Source organism: Cupressus sempervirens, chromosome 7 (assembly GCF_028749045.1).
Source record: "Cupressus sempervirens isolate cs-2001-9-10 chromosome 7, ASM2874904v1, whole genome shotgun sequence".
In the NCBI taxonomy this organism is placed as follows: domain Eukaryota; kingdom Viridiplantae; phylum Streptophyta; class Pinopsida; order Cupressales; family Cupressaceae; genus Cupressus; species Cupressus sempervirens.
This window is the reverse complement of record NC_143124.1, coordinates 602,147,102-602,162,673: the sequence shown is the minus strand read 5'-3', so window position 1 is coordinate 602,162,673 and position 15,572 is coordinate 602,147,102. Positions and strand designations below refer to the sequence as shown.

Here is a 15,572-nt window from a genome sequence, read left to right as displayed (position 1 = left end):
AGAAACAGTCCCTTTTGAAAGTTGTACTTCATTATTTGTTTCAAATCAATGCTGCCTTTAAGAAAGACATGCCAATACAGTCACAGGTTGGAAATGATGGATGAGGAACTACACACTTTAGCTGAGTGATCTATAGTATTCACTTATGGGTCTTCTTATCCAGGTAATACTTAAAACTTATTCATGACAAGATGCATAGGATCAAGGAATCTGCACATCTAATTGATGGGAAAGCATCAAACATTTGCTATAAGAAGAGCATACATTGAACTAACATTCTGATGGATGATGGGTTTAGTAAAAACTATGAGTGTTGGGGCTATTGATCTCTTCATTAAAGTGATGACAGACTTGCAGATAAGAACATCTCAGAGGATTTTGTACATATCAGCACAAAGTCCATTCTGATTAAAGGAATTGGAGTTAACTGATTCACTCAAAACAGCAGATAGGAGGCAACTCAAATATAAGATTTGACTCAAATTAAGAATTTGAGATACAGTGGCATTCCTCTACACCGGAATATTGCTAGAGATGGAATCAGATTACTATGATGGGTCTTGCATTAGAGAAGTTTGGACAATACAAGGCTCCTATGAAGCTTCCCTTCAATACTTCTGATAAAAGAACATGGAAGAATTGAGTCTATGATACGCCTGAGATTGCCACTGTACACTCGAATTCTCTTAGTGCTCATTCAAATATTTTGGAACACTCCTCTGATAATAAAGAATATATAATCTGTGCAGGTGGAGGTCTGCAGATAATCCTGTTTGATGAAAATGGTTTTGTTACAATCATTAGCGAGTTCATATTCCCACCTGAGATTGGAAGCTCCAATGTTTGACGTGGAATGTTGGAAAGAAGTCGGGATTCACACCTATGCCATCAACGGGAAGTATATCGAACAACTTGGTTAATTTCATACACTCAGCCGTATGAGTGACAAAAATGCCAATTTGCACAATGGTTCCGAGTTCATTATTGTCATCAGAGGAAGGTCACATCTGAAGACACCAGAATAAGAGAGTATGTGTCGTGTTTCTACAGATGAAGGTAGGAATGGAAGATTGCACCATATTTGCTTTTGAAGCATCTGAAGTAATAATTATGGTTTACTAATTCCAGTCTGTGCAAAAGCACCCCTAAGTGCCTACGGAAGCTAAAGATAACGTTGCAATGTGTTCTTTGCCACAAGAGTATGAGTCGTTTGATTACTTCCAGCGCTTTGAATGGATGCCCCTTCACAATAGAATTGAGCTGTTTTGTTATGGCGATCAGCGATGAAGTGGGTTGTATCACTATATGATATTGGCGATAAGTGCTTTCAATGATCAAAGAAAAGAAGTTTGTGTTGCAATGATTAGCAATAAGATCAGTTGATTGCCATGTGTTACAGTGATAAAGCAATATGATTTTCAAAAGGGGTCGCTGTTGCCTATAGCGATGAATCGGAATTGATCGTGGATCGCATTTGGAGAATTTTTACAATAATGTTTATGCAATAGTTTGATATAAGGGAAGGCCCGATAACAACATAAGCCAAAACAAAGATAATAAACAAATCTAATTTACTAATGCGATTACCATGAGGAGATATGATTTATTAATAAAAGGACATGACTTTCAAAGGTCACACTTTGCCCTTATACTCAATTATAAATAAGGGGTAAATTATTTGTAAAAATGAACAAGACACAATCGACATTCATATTCTCAAAGAGGAAGTATTTTATATTTATATTGTAAGGAGGAATAAGGAGCTTTAATATGACTTTGTAATATAAATTCAATTATTTTATTTTTATAATGAAATAAAATGTCTTTTGTTTATTTTTTAAATGGCATGGAGATTTAAACTGTAGATGAATCGTCATTTGTAATTATCTTTTCGAATTCTGTATAAAATTTAAATGTCAGATAAGTGGACACAGTCATTTAACATCTTAAATGTGATCATCATAGATATAGTGAAATATTTAATTATTTTCGTATCTGTGTCCAATTTGTCTCCCTACTAAAGGAGTTAAAGTTCAATCTGGACTAATTTAAGATTGCATATATATTTGATTTGTCGCATCTTGATTATTTAATTGTTGACAATATAAGTGCATAAGAACTTTATAAGTTGTACATGAAAATTCACTGAAGTTGACTCTATTGCCCGAATGAGCAGAGGCACTGGTCTTTTTATTATTGAAGTCAGAAAATCTATCTTCCTTCCTACAAGCATCAAATCCATCATAAACAAACCTTATACAATTCAATTATTTCAAATACTCGACATTCAGTTTCATTTTAATCAAGTTCAAGGACCTTGCCAGCCGAAGAACTCTCCAAAAGCTTAAATTCACTTTAGAGAAGCTTTGAACCAAGTGATCAAGTTCTCAAGGAGAAGGTCTACCCGCCTAGGTATAGCAGAGCTTGAAGTGTAGAGGAATCAAGGTGATTCTCATTCATTGTCCAGAACTGACTACGAAATGCTATCAAAGAAGTGGCAGGCTCTTGGATTCCCAATCTGCAGTTTTGGGAACCAACAGGCCTTCAACTAAGAGACTTGCAAAAGGAGAAAGATTTTGGTCGGCTATACATACGTGGGTTGCAATTAGAACAAATGAAATCTTCAAATGATGTTCTCTCCAAATTGGAAGAGATAGAAACTTATTTAACCAAGGTAGAGTAGACAAATTGTAGACTCTTAAATTGGGCTTTACAACCTTCAATGGTGACCTTAGTCCAGCTCAGGTTTATGGAGCATCCAGATAAACGGGTTAGCATTGTGGTTACTTCTTGTATCAATGAGATCATGCGAATAACATCCCCTACAACAGCCTACAATGATGTGGTGATGAAGAAAGTTTTGCAGCTGATGCAAGCAAAGGAAATTCGGACCAGCACAGGGAAAAATTTAGATAAGATGATTTCAACCATGGATAAGGAACATACAAGTTTCTACATTGGTGATTTGGAGGTCAGCTTTGACAAACATGAGGTCGGTTGTACTCGAAGTAATATCACGTTGGAATCTTTGGGTGATGAGCCTTTTTGTCTGAACGATAACAGAGCAACACTTTTGCCTTTGCATGCAAATCAAAGGAATAAGGGAATGGAGGCCTATGATTTTAAGAGGTGTGATGAACCACCTGTTTCTTATGCTCATAATATAGATTTAGAAGAACGATCCAAGATGACACTAGAAGACGATAAGTTGTATGAACATGACAATAATGAGATGTGTGTCTTGAAGAACTAGCTGAAGGTTAGTGAAGACATGGTTGTGGCATCCTTGGTACGTTATGACAGCACTCACAGGATGGTTGAGGATCTCTATAGGACGGCTCAAAGGGGAGCGGAAGGAGATTGGCTTGTTGCTGATTCGTAAATAGTCAAAATAGCTCTTGAAACTATGGAATCAGATTATTTACGTTTACTTTCCGACAGGGATTATATTCTTAAGATTGTCGGAATATATGTTGATCAGTTGAATAAAGAAAGGAATGAGATTATGGAGCTCAATAGGGAGCTTAAGTATGCTCATGAAGCATGGGATGATACTAAGTTTTCTCTTCAGAAAGCAGAAGATCAAGTTAGGATCACAAATCATTTTCGGGATCATGAGGGTAAAGAGAGGCAACAGTTTTTCCAAGAAGTAATTGATGAACTTGATAGCATTCAACAGACTTATGACTTGGACAGATGTCCCAAAAGACCAAGTACCACAATTTCAGATCACATTCAGCTTGTAGACAACCCCATGTTTGAAGTAGATGCTCATTGGACTTCCAATAATCCCCTTTTTGAGATTAACGAGGGGACTCCTTTTGATTGTCACGAAGAGGATGATCTTCACTTCAGAATATTGGATTTGAATACAATTCCTAGCGATGAATCTTAGTCACAGGATGGGAGTGGTGAATTCACTAATGTCATTTGTCATTTGATCAGTCCAAATATGGTTCCCGATTTCAACCCATACAGGAGTTGGATGGATTTTCTACATCAGCCACTGAATAGATCTTGGTGGAGTATTGATGAGAGTTATATTTCAATCATAGGGAATGGCTTATCAGCTTCATACTTACTCATAGTACCTATGTACTTGGGGGTTCTCCAAATTAATGATGACAATATGATATTTGATGTGCCATTGGTGTTGTTTTCAGCTTTGAGCAGCTTGATTCTTACATCGTCTATTTAAATTGGGTCGTCACCATCTACTGGGTTATACATAGCTCCTTGATACATTTCTACCTCATCATATTAGCTGGTCATGACAATAGGGTTTGGGATCCAGGTGTTGACAGTCTGTATCTATGGCTTGTTGAGGATTTTGATGTAGTTCTACTCAGTTTGAGACTAGATACGAGGATAATCGGAGTTGTACAGCCTACAAATGCAACGATATTTCATAGATTAACATGGGATCTAGGGATCTGATTGATGGATGGGTTGCAGTTTGACACCTTGCTTCACCATGTAGCAAGATTTGTTTTCAGACTGGGCTACAAAGGTACCTACAAATTCATATGGGATCCTGGCACTGATTGCTTGAGGACAAGCAATCTCGGGGAGGGAATACTTGTAATGTCCCTTTTTGGGGAAATTAGAAAATTTGAAGACATATTCATATAATATTAAAATTGACTATGAAATCGTGGATTAAAATTATAAAAGGTCAATTTAATATTATGAAGTGGGCTAAAAGTGACACGGAGGGATAAGACAAAAAGACAGGAAGGGAGCCGAAGAGTCACAACTACGAGGATTAAAAGGAGAAGAGGCTCATTCATTTGCATGCTTGGTTTTATGATTCAGATTCCAATTTCTCTCTTGCAAGATTTATTTAGAAAGCTTCAGCTTTTAGCCAATGTGAGGATGTAGCCCCTCCTGCCGGTAGATAGTGGATGCAAACCCATTGTCCGTGGAGATGTCACTTCAGGTGTCTCGCATGTGCTTACAGGTTCTTCTCTTAGCATTCCAATCCGACTGTAAAACTGTGTTTAAGATTGGACTTTGAACAATAGTTATTGTATTGTTGGTGTATAATGCAATAACCTGTTTTAAGGTGTTTTTATGAGAATCTACTGCTTTCTATTGTTGTTCTGTAATACATTTGCCTATCTTTAAGTTCTGAATATTATTTGGAGATAATTTAGGTTGTTTCCTTTTAAAGGGCAGAAATAATAAAGAGTTGCACTCTTTCAAGGGTGCTAATGGTGAAAGGTTGTGTCTCTTGCTAAAAGGCATTTATAATATAAAGATGTGACCTCTCCCTCACACTGAGAGATGTGAAAGGGAGAAGGTTCCATTTGAGGGCATCCAAGGGAGATGAATTTGGGGGAAAAAAGTATTGTTCTAAAGGCAACAATGAAAAGTGGTGTGTTAGTCCTTATGAAACATGTTGACCCTTCCACCAATAATGTATAGAGGAGGATACATTCCAAGCATTGAAAGGAATACATTGTGTTGTGAATCAAGGGATAAATAATCAAGACTCAATTAGCAATTGGTGCTCATTAAGGGCAGATCAGAGAATGACTATAAGCAGATCTGAGTCTAGGGTGTTATATTATTCCATTATCAGTAATGCAGAAACAACGATTAATTTATCTATGTTATTTTATAATGCATCTTGGTCTATTATTAAATATTGAGGCATGGAATTACTCTGACAATAGTCTGACACAAGGAATGAGAGAAAATCTGCAATTAAGGGAGAACCACTAAGGGCACCCTCTTGAAGTGGCGGATAAGGGAGAACATCTATGGAGTCACCTTACCGAACTGTGATTGAGTGAGAACTGCTAAGGGAAGCCAATTGCAGTGGCAATTAAGGGAGAATGGCTATGAGGGCACCCTAGTACACTACAATTGAGGCAGAACCACTAAGGGCACGTTATTGAAGTGGCAGTCAAGGGAAAACAGCTAGGAGGGCACCCTACTACACTTTGATTGAGGAAACTGCTAAGGGCACTCCATCACAAGTACCTTCCCAACTTATACGTCAAGAGACTAGTGGTGAAACATAATTAACTCTAACCATAGAAGAATGGTGAAAGATGTATAGAAGGAGAACTCTAATCTTAGGGCACCTTGTTATGCTTCCTTCCTCCACATCTTCTATGATTGGAATTCACATATAATTTAAGTACAGCATGATTATGAAGATATATTCTCCTTACTCTAATCCTTGATTAGGTTATGAATAATTTTTGCATTAATGAATACACACACACATACATATGCATATCCTTTTGTATGTTAGTATTGTATCTATGTGATGGATGTAGGATTTCAAGTTACAGATCACATAATTAAAGAAAGTATTTAATTGGGCAAAACCTAACCCTAATTTGTTATGATTGTGATATAGGGCAACTTCTAGGGCAAATTAGGAAGGGGACTTTATACAAACTTTAGGTCTAAACAAATAAGTATTGTGCAACCAAACCTAGCAATATTGAAAATAGGAAAAAAGGCAAACCCCCTGAACCCAAACCCAAATTGGCAACATAAAGTCTTTTTATACAACAACCACCTCTACAATATAAGTTATTATTTCTAATCATGTAAATAACTTACACAATGTAAGTTACATTAACTTCCTCCCTAATTACTAAGTGTGCACACACATTCCTATTGTTTCTTTCCCCTCATAGCCTATTTACAATTTTTTGTATTAGAGCCTTCTGAAAAAAACCATTAGCCTACATTATGTATACAATATACAACTACATAGTTATAAATTGCATCTCAAATCATGCAGATGCAAAATATTGTGCAGAAATCTGTATAGAGAGAAATGTGGCAAGGCCGGCCAAGGTACATAGTAAACCAAAACAATAGGCCAGCTACATAGATAGGTCAGCCAAAAAAAGCAGGTCCCCCAACCAGACATGTCAACCAAAAAACAAGATGCATCAAGGTTTAGCATGAAAAACAACACTAGGATTGTGCCTAAAAGATAAAAAAACATTAAGTATTCTGCAATCTGAATTTTCCCTAGTAAAACCTTATTTTTTTATCCAGTCACTTCTTGCTCACCATTGCAACATTATTAATTTTGGAATTCAATGCATTGAATTTTTGAAACCCTTGTAAGTTAGTAACAATCTAAATTTTGGTTGAGAGCTTATTCTTGTGTTTTTTTAATCTTCTGTCCATCATGACTAATAGACAAAGTTTTGAGTTACCTAATTCTTGAACAAAATCATCAAGTAAAACTATAAAGCAGTGTTCCACAGGGACGCGTGAGACCCATAAAAACACGCATCCCCTATTGGGGGATGTTTCTGAGACTTGGGAACTAGGGGAAAACGTCCCCTCATAGAACCACCACCTCCCCAGGGATACCCCCAGGTTGCCTGTTTTGTGGCACATGCTATTACATACTAAATGCAATCTTTAAATTCAAAAATTAGCTTACCATTCATTGGGCACTGGTAGAGATGTTATATTACAGATTCTGCCTTGAAGATCCCAATTCAGTTCAATTTGTATAGCAATGCCACCCCCTCCACCACTACTCTGCCATAGTCCCCTTCCTGTCCCCCTGCCATCCCCAAATTTAGTACCTTGGTCCCCCGTCTCTGAAATCCATCCCTACCCACGCCCCCCATCAGGGAACTCCATGGAACACTGCTATAATATTTTATATTTTATGTCACAAAATACTTATAATATGAAATTATCATGACTCTGACCAAAATATTTTTGGTAAAGGAAATTATACCCTCTACAAATACGAATAGTTTTGATAAGCATCGCAAAAAAGGTACTCCTAAAACAGTTTGTCAAGTATGACATGAGGCCTTAAGTCATAAATGCCTCACGCTTTTGTCTTGTGGGTGGGCATATTAGAAAAATAATTATCAATAACAAAAATGACATTTCTAGAGTCAATGTAAGTGATTGTGAAAGCTTTTATCCAAAACATTGGATAAGAGTTTTGCATTTAATCTGAAACTATTGTCGTTCTCCTTAAAGTTGAGTGAAAATAGATGAATTATAATTTATGTTGCTATTCCTATAAATAGTTTATTCTCTTGCTAAGAATTGTGTCGATTGTTAAATGACCATCCCCCACAGACAAAGTATTGAAAAGGTTAAAGCAATTACATACTTGTAGACCAATACTTCCTGCAGGTGTCTTTTTGTATATAATAGGCAACAGAAATTCGCGCAAGCTTGAAGAATTATTTTCCTGAAGCCACATTTTCCAATATTCAATAATGAAATACAAAAACATTGGAAGCTCCATTTTAATAAAACATCAAATAATGCTCACGACTGTTAAGAAGGACTTGAACTTCATGAATATGGAAGGATCCATAAGCTCTCGCAGCACCATTTTAGCCATCATAAATCCCACACACCTATAATCCATAAAAGTAAAGTAAAATCAATATGCATATCAATTTTTAAATGATTTGAATTCCAGAAGATGTAAGAAAGCAACATATTTTCCTCACATGCCTAATATCAAATGCTATCATCATTTTTCGCCTCTCAGCATTGCCATCGAGTGACCTGTAGTTTGAACTGTCATCATAGAAATCAGCAGCATTTCCTAGTATCCCTACCTGCAAAAACAACAACCAAAATTTCAGTAATTATCTAGTATATCTTGTACTATGATCATACAATTCCTAGAACCTGCAGTTATTCTTGTGAAAAAGAGAATTGAACAGATAAAAAATAACAGAGACCTTGATTGAATTCTTTCTTATCAAGAATTTGGTGAACTACTGTGTAGGCCAAGATAAGACACCCAGCCTTGGCATGCTCAGAGAGACATTCTATCACTACATTCTGTAATATAAATATATAAATCATCTTCAAAGGTACTGCCTAAAAATCACATCTTGTCAAAAAAGAAAATAATCCTGGGAATAACAACCATTTAATTTCTTATATATCTCAAATATTTTCTGCAGTTTTTCTTCAAATATTTCTTCACAAACAAGAGCAATCTTGGTTAACTGCCTTTGAAATTTATAGAAACAAAGGACAATTATAAAATTCATCTAAAACTATGTCTCCATAACCAGAAAATGTGTTGCTTATGCAATTATTGCACATTGGTATTATCCCAAACCTTCCAAATAATTCATGGATAACCCCTAGGTGTTGTTTTATATCATAGTGTGGTGCATAGTTGGCATAATCACCAAAAAATTGGCGAGTTTCTACTAATTGCCCAATTTTTATGACTGGCGAGTTTTTCCCGGATTTAATGGTGAGTTTTGTGAAAAAATCACCGATTAAACGCCGAATTTTGGCCAAAAATCAGCAAGTTTTTCAGAAAACTCTTTTTTTTTATTTTTTTTTAAATAAAAAATTTAAACTTATTTTTTTAACAAAGGCAAAAAGCCTATATATTATATAAAATAGAGAATTGCAGTATGCTAGTAGAGTTGGGAAGAGGAAGATGTGATTGTAATGATGTATTTACTTATAGTTTGAAACAAACTATTTATTATTTTGCTTCCTACCATCAGCATTCCCTAGTAGAATGTGATTTTTTACCCACTATGCATTTATATATATCTAAACTCTACTTGTTTCTTTTGTGTTCTCTTTAATTAACTCATTACATTCATCTTCTCATTGAATTTTGCAAAAAAAATGTATTTTTAATTAAATTTAAGCGGTTTTTAGCTTCCTAAGTTTTTTTTTGAAAACTGGCCGATTTTTTCCAAAATAGACTTTTTGGGGCTTGGCGAGTTGTTGTCGAGTGAGAGGTTTCCAACTATGGTGTGGTGTTCGTCAGATCTTGTTGGGAGCTTAATGTTATGACCTAGTAATATCATAGTCATGACCCCTTTTCAGAAATAGCTCCAAACAGAAGACCTCTAGCCTGTTTCTAGTTTCCTGTAGGCTAGTGAGCAAAGCAAGTCAAATAATTTCTGATATTATTTTAAGTTGGACCTAGTAATTTTGTATTTTAACAGGCAACCAATTATAATATTATTTTAATTGATCAAATTATTTTTAAACAATTAATTATAGAAAATATGTTTTAAATAGTTTGGAGATAAAGTACCAAAGGAGGTTGCTTGCCAAACCTTATTTAGCTTTCATTTTGATTTTTCATTAACTTTCTGAATATTTGTGTCCATTCTATCTATCCAAAGATGAAAACTCTTTGCTATTTTCAGAAACCTTTGAGAAAGAAAACTCTCCTAGATTTCCATTTTTGGCAGTGAAGATGAAATCCCTCACTCTTCATCATTGGCGACCCCACATGGAAGTTGCATGTTGTGATGATCTAGCGAATTTGTGCTTATTTTTAGGACTGTGCTGATTTGTTACAGACTAATTGAGAAATTGAAAACATTTTTGCTTGCTAAAGTACCACTACAGTGTCACTACAAAGTACAATGTGTTATATTGCCACTATAGCAGGGTACTGTTTTAGATTACGGTAAAAGCAAGTTTTGAAGGGACCTTGAAACCCTTTAACAAAAAGCAAAAAGATAAAGCATTACAGCCCAACAGGAAAAAGAAACCTGTAACAAACTGTAGAACAGTATCAAAATCAGGTTTTACAGGGACCTAAAACCACTAGAAAAGTCCAAAAACAAACTAACCCAGGTTTTACAAGGACCTGGAACCACTAACAGTCTAAACGAGAAAAACCAAAAACCAAGACCAGAGACCCCAACCAGTAACCAGCACCAGACAGGAACAAAACCAGAGAACCCGACCTAGAGCCACTATTGCAGCTCTAAGATCATTTTAGCAGCTTCCTTACCAATTGCTGCAGTCTCTTGAATGGTATCAGCAACCGAAGCAGCAGCAACTTTCATTGCACTCTTCCTCGAGCTCTGCCTTGTTCTTTTGCTCGGACCCTCAGCCGAAGTGATTTCTTCATTAGCCCTTTTGCCCAGGCTTGCAACGGCCGCACATATACTCAAGGTGACCTGCTCCATCTTAGTGCCACTCTCCTTGATTAACATTCTAAGGTTCCTATAGCAGGATACTGTTATGATAATAGATAGTTTCTATTATCTCTATTTAGTTCTACTGGTTATCTATTGTAATCTTCTGTAAATATTAGAATGTTTCTAATATTTAGTTTTATGTTTCTAGAATAGAATGTTACTATTCTTTATGATTATTTATTAAGGAAACATCGTTCAGTCTCTTGTATAAATTGATCTCTTGATCACTGTTAATAACAAGCAAATATTTTCCAATTACTTCGTAATATGGTATCAGAGCCAATACTCTAATTTTTTTCGAAAGTAATTACGTCGAAGGCGTACCCTTTCTCAACAATTGCGACTCATACTTCACATCAACGGTTTGGGCTGCTCCATTGGCATGCAAAACGATGGCCAGCATCATGGTCGTCCACTCCTTGCTAGCTTCTTGCACGCCTGCCATACGGGAGAATAGCTATGTGGCATGCTCTCTAGCTCTTCCACCCACCACAAATAAAGAGGACATGAAGGAGTTGTTCAGATTCTGATGATAGGCAAGGTTTTCATGCATGTGATTGCCAATGTCTTGTTTCTCTCGTGCAACGTGCTACGGCCCTTTGTTGTCATGGTGAAGTATTGTTGCTGCTTTGAGTTGTCGTGGCGTAAGGCTATTTACCAGCCATCCTCCGACCGCCTTAAGGTGGACATAGTAGACTTTGTAGTAACAAAGGGGAAGACGAAATCTGAATTTACTTTGTGTTTGTTTATAATAGGTGAATCCATCTATGGCGGTACCTTTCCCACTCTTATTCTATCATTGGGTAGTGAACGACTTCCTCTTGTTTTGTGTTTTCAAAGAATTGATTTCTCATTTCAATGTCTTGCGTACGCTTCACACAAAACATGGTCTCTTGTGGGCTAATTCCAGGAGTACTTGAGGATTTGGGAAAACCCATCCTAGTAGCATTTGTGGACCATTTGCCACTAGGTTATGTGCTTTTGGAATCAACTGGAACAATAGTAGCTGCATTTACCCATTCCTGCAGGATGGGTTGTGATAGATCTATAGAAAATTTACACAGACCCCTAAAATGCTCACACATCCACATACCAAATTCGTGTACCTGCATCTATCCCTGCACCCGAACGAGTAACTGAGATCTAGACCCTAGGAAAAAAATATTTAGTTTTGAGTTCTTCAGTAACTTCAGATTTAATTTCTTACTTTCAGCAGTAGGATTCTGCTTTACTACAACTTCAGTTTTAATTTCTCTGTCTATAAATTTCAGATTACATGTAAATTTTGACCTCTATTGATTGCAGTTTTTTACACAAATCTATATATGATATTTATCATTTATATTTAGGCAATTGTGTAATTGGTTTCAGCAATTAGCAGTCTACAGCAATAAGAAACATTCTCGGGAATTTAAATCATTGACAACACTACAAGTTCTAGCATTATAGTTTTCTTGTTCCCTTCCACCCCAGTAAAGCAATTTCACTGCTTCATTGAGATGATTATAACTGCTTCATTGAGATGATTATAACATTTTGGCATATTACTGTTTTGGCTAGAATTCTTGTGCCTGGGTTGTACTTTCCCCTTGCATTGCTCTGAAAGATCTAAAGGAACTCCAGCCATGCTTCGTGAAGTTTTCATCCATCTCTCAATCTAGAAAGTTTGCTTGTGCATTAAGAAATGTTTGCAGCAGCTATAATGATCCTTTCCAGAGTCTAAACATCGACCAAAAATATTTACAATACATGTGTTTCAAACAGATTGTTATTCATCTGGATCATTATTGCTTTGCAATGTTGTCGGTAGATTCTATATTGTAGCCGACGAGTAGAATAGTATCCGAATGGGCGCATGACGGTTGAGTCACCCCTTTGGAAAGGTATATGTACACCATCCGGAATGGATTTTGTAATCATCATTGTAATCAATCATATCGAATATTGTAGTATCTTCTGCATACATGAGAATAATAAAAAGAATACTTCTGTGTTACATGTTCTTGTTTACTGTCTGAATGTATTAATAAACCGTTTACCCTATACGATAAACATTTGGCATCGTTGCCTATCAAGACCAGGTGCTATGAATGCCGAACACATTGAATAAAGATAGAAATAAGAATCCAGAAGATGACGGCATAAGGGTGGCACGGGAAGTATTAAACCGCAAATAGCAAAGTGACCGGAGGCACAGACTCCAACAACTCGCCGAAGGGTACGGCAGTGGTAGCACGGGAGGTGACCACGATACCACGAGAGCACTATCGAACAGAGTGCAATCGCCGAGTCGATCAAGGGAAAGTTTGATAGAAGAAGCCCAAGAAAGGCGAAGGCTGATCGAAGGAACAAAAGAAGAATTGGCAAACTAGTATACGCCCAAGGGGAATTCGAACGGAAAGGAAAGAACCAACACGGCTCAGAGTGTCGAAGGAACTCGAGCGTGGGGTGAACTCTTCATCCCTGATACACCTGACGAGCAAATACAGTTTGGTCGAAACAACCAAGTCCTTGAGGAAGCCTTCACACCACTTGAGAACGTAGGTGTCCGTAACATGGGTGTTTAGAGCGGTACATGAGTACAAAACAACACAAGTACCGACAGCAGCGCACAACAAAAGAAAAGAAGGGTACTGATGGCCGGCCCAAAGGAAAAGTTACCAAAGTTCGACAGGGATGGCATGGCTGACCCGATCAGACATTGCAAAACTTGCGAAACGATTTGGATAGCGAATGGAGAAAATGATCATGACAAATGGGCAAGGCAATTTCCAGCCACCTTGCGAGGTGTAGCAATCGGTTGGTTTTCGGACACCGATCTAGCAAAGCTAACGATATGGGAAAACATAAAGAAAGAATTTATTACAGAGTTTCAACTGCTGCGAGATGACAATGAAATAGTAGCAGAAATATACACCACAAAACAAGGAAAAAATGAAATTGTCCGTGTATATGCTAGAAAGTTAAATGATTAGTAAATAAGATGGAAAGTAAACCAGCAGACGGGCTAAAAAAGAGATGGTTCATAGGAGGACTACACTCGGAGTTAAAAAGAAAAATGAAGATTGTACCGCCATCGTCATTCACTGAAGCATACAATCGAGCGATGGACTTAGAAAGTGAACAGAAAACAAAAAAGAAGAAGAAAAGCAGATCATCCAACTCGGATGAGTCCTCTTCTGAAGATAGCAATGATGATGAAAAGGGCAGTAAGAAGGTTCGAGCTCTCCAGAAGGATATGATCAGGATGATGAAAGAGTTCAAGAATATGCAAAAAGGGAATAGCCAAACCAAAAAAAATGAGCTATGGTGCACAGAATGCAAAACAAAAGGTCACTCACACTAAGGGATCCTGTCCGAAGAATCGGTTCTATGATATCTGCCAAATTGTGGGACATTCCACAAAGGAATGTCCGTTCAATATGAAAACAAGAGGGCATCAACGAGTGCTCCTAACACAGGAAGCATCCACATCAAGAGGAAATGGAAACACAAACAATGACGGTGCCACCTCAGGTGGGTACAGAAACAACAGAAGGGTACAGAACAACAACACCAACAACAACAACAATAACAATAATAACGAAGGCCGCAATCGGATTCAGTATGATGCAAACGGCCGACTGATGGTTCAATGTCGGGCATGCAACTTATGGGGCCACTTTGCACAAAACTGTACAATGGCAAACACACCTAAGTTGTTATGTAGATGGTGTGGTCCTAAAGACGATGAAGATGCCAAAAACCCGAAATTGAAATCAGGAGTAGATTTGATCAGCATCAAAGCAGAAACAAACGAAGAGGAAGTCTTGGCAATCACGCATAAATGGGCAAAGCTATACCTAGACCCAACAGAAGAAAAGAAGAGATAGGAAGAAGCATAGGCAGAAATTGAGAAAGGGATGCAATTAGAGAAATCACAAACAGAGAAGGGGTACACTGCGGGTACCTCAATGAGAAACTGAGCGAAACATTACATCATAAAGCGGATATTACAAACTGAAGTGCCAGTAAAATTAAATGATTTGATTCTCACAATGCCCCAACTACGAACAGCACTCACAAACATGGCTCCCGCTGCTAAACTACCAGAAGAAACCAGGAAGGAGAAGGAAAGCGGAACAAGTGCAGTAGACACAAAGTTGTTAGCTCTCACATCAGGAAGGCATCTGGCAATCGTAGAAATGGGTATATTGGGAACGATCCTCTCAGACACAATTGTGGACAGAGGTTCAGGGGTAAATGTCCTACCAGAAGATACTTGGAAGAAGTTGGGACAACCAACATTGTGGCCACCCATGTTCCAATTGCTAACTGCAGACCAACATGGCATTAAGCCTCTAGGGATCCTGATGGCACAGCCAGTGACTATTGGAACACGGTCGTTCCCACTCGACTTTGTAGTCATCCCGCTAAAAAGAAGGGGATACGATACCATTCTTGGACAAAGATGGCTTGTACAGGCAAAGGTTAAACATGACTGGAAGAAGAATATACTATCAATGGAGAGCAGAGGACGGAGATTCATTATTGATTTACACACACAAATGGTGGGAGAAGTCGGATCATCCGATTCAAGAGAGGACGAAGGTAAGAAGCAAATGAAACCGAATGAGGAAGGAATCC

At 37.5% G+C, this 15,572-nt stretch overlaps 1 protein-coding gene across 1 annotated transcript in view; it reads right to left on the bottom strand.

Annotated features, from left to right (window-relative positions):
* ORG1 (OBP3-responsive protein 1) overlaps window positions 1-15,572 on the bottom strand; it is a 79,586-nt gene that overhangs the window by 48,325 nt on the left and 15,689 nt on the right. Inside the window, exons 6-8 of the mRNA XM_089792211.1 lie at window positions 8,476-8,582; window positions 8,288-8,375; window positions 8,123-8,203 (exon numbers count right to left, since the gene is read on the bottom strand). Coding sequence (XP_089648337.1) covers window positions 8,123-8,203; window positions 8,288-8,375; window positions 8,476-8,582 — 276 coding nt within the window. The remainder of the gene's footprint in view (window positions 1-8,122; window positions 8,204-8,287; window positions 8,376-8,475; window positions 8,583-15,572) is intronic.